Source organism: the organism of the source record quoted next, unplaced genomic scaffold (genome assembly GCF_019419815.1).
Source record: "Pyrus x bretschneideri cultivar Hongxiangsu unplaced genomic scaffold, Pyrus_bretschneideri_v1 Contig92, whole genome shotgun sequence".
In the NCBI taxonomy this organism is placed as follows: Eukaryota; Viridiplantae; Streptophyta; class Magnoliopsida; order Rosales; family Rosaceae; genus Pyrus; species Pyrus x bretschneideri.
Genome location: NW_025999834.1, coordinates 1,117,433 through 1,123,639, shown reverse-complemented (window position 1 = coordinate 1,123,639; position 6,207 = coordinate 1,117,433). Strand labels below are relative to the sequence as shown.

At 37.1% G+C, this 6,207-nt stretch overlaps 1 protein-coding gene across 1 annotated transcript; it reads right to left on the bottom strand.

Annotated features, from left to right (window-relative positions):
• Positions 1-865: 865 nt before the first annotated feature.
• LOC103960036 (LOB domain-containing protein 22-like) lies at positions 866-2,519 on the bottom strand. The gene has a single exon (XM_018650569.2). The coding sequence runs from the start codon at positions 2,354-2,356 to the stop codon at positions 1,415-1,417; it is 942 nt and encodes a 313-aa protein (XP_018506085.2). The 5' UTR covers positions 2,357-2,519; the 3' UTR covers positions 866-1,414.
• Positions 2,520-6,207: the final 3,688 nt, after the last annotated feature.

The window sequence follows — 6,207 nt, the reverse complement described above, 5'->3', positions numbered from 1 at the left end:
TTTTGGATTTCAGCAAACTCTGAAACATTAGAATTGTTAAATTGTGCATATAGTTTTACTTTCCTTACATTTTTTTAGATTCTTTGGATTTATGAGCATCCTCTAATCTTAGGGTGGTACAAGAAAAATTGAAGAATGTATTGGAGGTGTGTTTAATTTTCACTTCGACTACTGCATTATTTATGGTATAGATTGGTGGTTACTATGCTCACACCTTAAGCTAAAATTATGCAAGGCTCTTCATTACAACTTATGTTTATTTTCTGAGTTTCATTGTTTGGGTTTCTTACCAATTGATGATTATATTCTGCTTGATATAAAACTAGCGTTATAAGATAGACATATCATAGGATTGTAACAAATACTTTTAAATTTTTTACATTGATTTTTTATTTTTTTTTGTATATGTAGTTGAATATATGATTTGATTAGTATAAAACAATTCTTTCAATAAAAATTGACATTGAAAATATTATTAACTCTAAAAACAAAAATATTGTATTTGTATCCTTTTAATTTTGTTGATGAAGTTGGATCATCGCAAATATAATATTATTGTTGGAAAAACAATATGCGCTCTTATAAATAACATTTTATTGTTGGAAAAACATTTTTCGACACAATGTTTTGGTCGTAAGAAAAGTATCGCACCAAAAAACCGATTTAGTTTAGAAAGTATATTTGACGGTCATACAAGTATTTGCGACGGTCAGACAAGGTCCTAAAATTTGGATTCGACCTTTAAGCATCGGACATGGTCTTATTCTACAAAACAAAAAAATCTTTTAGGGGAAATTGAGAATTCTCATGTCTATTTAAAGAATAACGCTAGAAAGATCATCTATTTAGACCATGTGCACATTGTTAGCTTGCTAACTCACCTTCTTCTGTTCAACTCGCTCTATCTACCCTTAACAATGCTTCCTCACTGCAATTTCAAGTTACAACTTAATTAATTAATTAAGATTAGCAAGTGACAAGGAGGAGGATGAATTTTGTATGAGACTTTCCCATTCTTTTCTCAACTCTTAGAATTTTAACCACTCGAAGGGCTTCGAACGGTTCTCAAGGGCAGAGGGCGTTCAAGCATTGATTGAAGGATCTCGAGTGCTTAGTTGTCCAAACTTTTCGTTCAAACGCAAGAGTAATGCTAAATAAATATATCTGTCCCACTAGTTTAATTATCTTTGGATCTTGAATTTTTTGTTTTTTGTTTTTTTTTAATTAAAAAAAAAGGGAAAAGGGGTCATTTTATTGACTCATTTCTTAAATCGCAAAGAAGAATAGCTACATTCGATTGAAAATCACGCAGGGGCTTCTAGCTCAAGTGGTAAAAAAATTTACCCTCAAATCTAACCCAACTATCACCCTCGATTTAAAAATAAAAAATAAAAAGATGAAGAAAAAAAAAACATTAGGAAGACATAAGTAATTCTGTCTTTGTCACTACAAACCTGTGTTGATGATCACCGTTAATATCGACAACCTCCCCATTATTTCTCTCATGATCATCACCACAACCCATCTGATCAAGGAACGGTTTCAAATCCTCACATCCATTGGCAATCCCATTCATCCCACCACCACATTGCTTGATATCCAAGGAAGACATTGAATCCTGCATTGCCCACATGCTCACATCTTCGTGCAAATGTTGATGATGTGGATGTACATGTGGGCCCCCATTATTATTGTCACTGTTATTGTTGCTGTTAGCGTTGTTTTGAACAAACACATAAGACAGTTGTTGTTCGTGCGGTTGTTCTTGCTGCAGTGTAACTGCATGGTGAGGAGGCTGAGGTTGTTGAATGTAATGGAAATGCCCCATTGGGTTGCCGCACAAGCTCAAAGGATCCCCGTTAATCAACAGATCGCACGTGTTTTGATCTCCGATTTCCGGCATTTGAATCGGGTTTTGATGTTGTTGTTGATGAACTTGTTGTGCCTGAGCTGTGCATATGGCTAGCTGGTGAAGAACAATGTCGAGCTCAGCCTTGTTGTACTCGATCAAGCGCTGCATCTCGCGAATGATTCTGTAACAACCACCAACAGGATCATTGGCGCGAACGTCAGACTGGAAGATGATGGTGCGCATGGCCTCATCCTTGTCGGGCTGGTCAAGGTGTTTGATGATTTTCGTGATGTTGCTGACGCCAAAGAGCTTGTGAGCGTTAAGGAACTGGCGCTGGCGGTCGTGGGGGAAGTAAGGGGCTAGAATGCAGTCGGGGGCGCACTTTCTGCGCTGGTATTTGCACGCAGCGCAAGCCTGCGTGTTGCCGTTGCCTTTTGTTGACGGTGTTGTGGTTGTCGTCGAAATGTGATGAGTGTGGTTATGGCTATGGCCACTACTACTCATGATAAATTTCTTTTCTTTTTCGGGGGGTTGATGCGTTGTTGGTGCTGTTGGAATGGGATGCGTTTCCGGCGGGGGTGGTGGAGGCTGTTTTTTTTCTTGATGAGGCTTTTTTTTCTGGGGGTGGGGAGGGGGCTTCCCTTATTTTCTCAATGGAAGTGAGGAGGAAAGGGGGAATGAGGGATGGGGAGAGATAAGAGGGACAGAGAGGCAGATATCTTAACGGTTTCTGTTGGGGAATTTTTGGTTAATGAAATGTGATTAGTTTAGGGTGGTGTAAGATTAGGTGGTGTCTTAATTTGATTATTAGCCAAAAATAGAAAGAGGATGCTTTGTCTGTTTTTGGCTAAAACCAAATTAGCATTACACAATACGAAATAATCTTAATTTCCTTAAAAAATATAATTAACAAGTTAAAAGGCGTTGAGGTATCTAAAATACTTTTAAATGTTACATCCGCGGTTACCCCATTGTGAGTGTATTGTATACACGTTGCTGGACACAAGAACTTCTCCATGCGTGGTGCATGTTAGGTTCAAAGCTTAAGCCATCTCCAACGGAGAGGGTTACAGGTCCAAAAGCCAAAAACTGGCTTGATTTGCCCAAAAACTCATCTTCAACCGATGGCTAGGCTACCATTTTATGGAGCCCACCAAGCCATTATTTGGCCAAAGAGGTGATGTATAGCCAAATGTAGCCCCCCACTTAGTCCTTTTTTTGGGACCCAGCTCCTCAATTGCATAATTGATTCAAATTCAACAGTTACATTTAAAAATATCCAACGATAATTTTATTAAATTAACTAATAAATTTATAGTATAAACTTAAAACTAATAAATTATTGAGAGGCTATATTTAGTTCCTTCGGTTGGAAATGACATATGACTATAGCTTCATAGTGTTCATTTAAAAATAATTTCTTATAGAGCTATAATTATAGACGAGATCATATTTAGCATTTTTGGTTGGAGTTGACCTTAGAGAGGTGTGTATTGGGCTCGAGTCCAAGTATTTGGTCCGATGATCAAAGTAGCCAACTCGAGGGACATTATAATCAGCTCTAGTTCGCCAGGCTCGGAAAAGTGTGAGGTTGCATAATGCAATTTTAGAGCCAGAGCCAGTACATGATGTGATACCGATAAGAGATTAGGGCAATTCGGGACTAGTCTTCGTGATTCGAGTATTAATGAACCAAAAGGTACACAAAAACAGCGGCAGGAGATTCGATATCTTACGAAGGAACACAAGTGTAAAGTAAATCTCCAACTCATTTCATGAAATTGCTAGATGATACAAAGAGAATAAATGACTACGGTTCAGTAGCTACAAACAGATACAGAAATCGAATTCAATGTACAACTACAATAACTCGGAAAGTTTCTTCTCAACAACTAATTAACATGCAGTACACCAACTATCCAAAGCTTGTCGACCCTTCCTCTTGAATTTCAGCAGTTGTGCATATCTCAATTGCAAGAAGATCTGAATTCAAAATTCAAAATGACGGTGAGAAGCCGTTCCATAATTCTTGGGACATTGTAAGTAATATACACGCAATTTTTTGTTCTGATTTTCGGAGACAAGGTTTGATGTCAAAAACAAAAAAGTGCACACATAGTTTCTTAATAGATAATTCTGAAACAGCAAGGAGCCGAAGGCAAAGACATTTTCTTTTTACGAGCTCTAATCTAAATAAAGGGAATGTCTTACGATTCACAAACAGCTAAGGTTCAGAGCTGAGGAGGTCTTCAACAGACCTTCTGTACTTTGTAATCAGGTCCCTGGAATTCAATTCAACAACGAGAACAAAAGCAACGTGTCATAAAATTGAATCAAGAAACCAACATATTTACTTAGTATTAAATACAACCAATAGAGCACTAGAGTGTACACACTTCCTCTGATGCAACAATTGCTCACTTTCTTCCAACTTCTGCTTCTGTCGCTCAACCGTCTACAATCAAAAGCCACACAAATCTTCAACATTCCACTCCAATACTAAGAAAATGCTATATTGTAATACCTTGTGGCATGTTCTGCTACCAAACTATTACTCCAAATCATCGACCATATTTAAATTCGCAAACCAAATGGAATGAAAACATAATCATCTGGGTGAAATTATCATCTGGGTGTTTGTGATTTGATTGCTTTATGCAAAAGACACCTACTTTTTGAGGTTAGAAATCTGATTGAAAGATGGGTAATTCGTTTGATTTGTCCATGATTGTTGGTTGATTGTTTAATTAATGTGATGTTTTGAATTGAGATACATGTTAATGAATGTTAAGCTGGCAACTGGAAAAGTTGTATGTTGATGGTATTAGAACATGAGAATATTTTCTGCAACTGCAATTTGGTTATCGGTTCAAGGACGCGGGGTTCCCCTGATTTTTCAGGGTAAGAAGGGGTAGAGAAAATGGCTTAAGCCAATGTTTGAGTACTAAGCGCCACGGCACGGAAGTAACCCATGTCATACTCCCAGGAAAAGCTCAATATAGCTGTTTTCGAATTAAAACTAGCTAAAAAATTGTTGAATGAATTGCCTCCATTTAAAAACAAAGTTTTATCAGACAGCATCAGGTGTGGTGTTACTTAATCTCTGATAGCTGCCAATGGTCCAGCACTATTATACATTATTGATGTGAAATATTCTAACATTCAAATTAAAACTCTATGATTGTAGTATGTGTAAGTAGGGATCGTTCTAGGTCGGGGATTAGAAGAGATTAATCTACTTTAAAATGACTTAAAAACACAAAACTAAACTTAAAAACACTTAACTAGACTTATATGACTCAAAACAAACTAAAAAAACTCAAAACAGTACAAAACAATCAAATAGACTCAAACTAGACTCTAAAGGATGATTACTTTTAACGTGACTCAAAACACTTAAAAACATAAATTTGGACAGATTCTAACTAAAAGACACAACAGAGTAAAGGGGGATTGGGTTTTGGATGAAATTAAGGTAAAAACAAGCAGATTGTAAAGACTCTAAACAACTTGGACGAAATTAGGTAAAATATGAGTGAATGGTGATAGGAGCTTGTTCATGCGACTTAATTAGCTTGTTCTCGTGCATTTATGTTGTGTTTACTTATCTATTTTAGTGTTTAAGGCCACTTTTGTGTATTTTCAGGTTTAAAGGACATATTACATGAAATGATGCAATTTGGAGCTTTTGGAGCAAAACTGAGCTGGAATGTGGTGTATGCAAATGGAGCACGAGGAATGGACGTCCAAAACTAAACCCTAAGCCGTGGCCCTAGGTGTGATTGTTCCATTAAACCTAATTCCTCCATATTCTAATCAGCCACCATAGCATCATACATTCCCATTATTCAACCATTAAGCCATGGCTCCCATTTAATTAATCACCCTAATTCCTCCATTCTCTCCCATTTTCTTTCTTTTGTGCCGTAGCCATTATCACCTAGATTCAATAATCATTCAGAGGGGACTCCACTCATTCACCATAAGAAAACTCTTGATTATTCACATTTGTTTAACCTATTGCTGCAGCCACTTTTTCTCATTTTTCCGTCCATAATTGGTACATCTATTCCATCACCCTAATATCCCATAATTCTAATCCATTCACAACCTAATTAACCATTTTTTTATTCAAGCCGTGGCACCCCCCCCCCATTTCCCATTTATTCCATGTTTATTAATTAGCCACCATCCCATCATTCATCCCTTTCGTGCATTACCTCCACCATTCCAAAATTCTCCCATTATTCTTTCCCATATTCTAATCCTAAAACCGTGCATTTGATTCACCCATTATCACATCCACCACACCTTTTTCCATCCACTATCCCATTTACATCCTCTAATCCGTGCAT

Excerpts from the sequence above, each read along its gene's own strand:
- LOC103960036 (XM_018650569.2), bottom strand. The coding sequence starts at position 2,356 with ATGAGTAGTAGTGGCCATAGCCATAACCACACTCATCACATTTCGACG.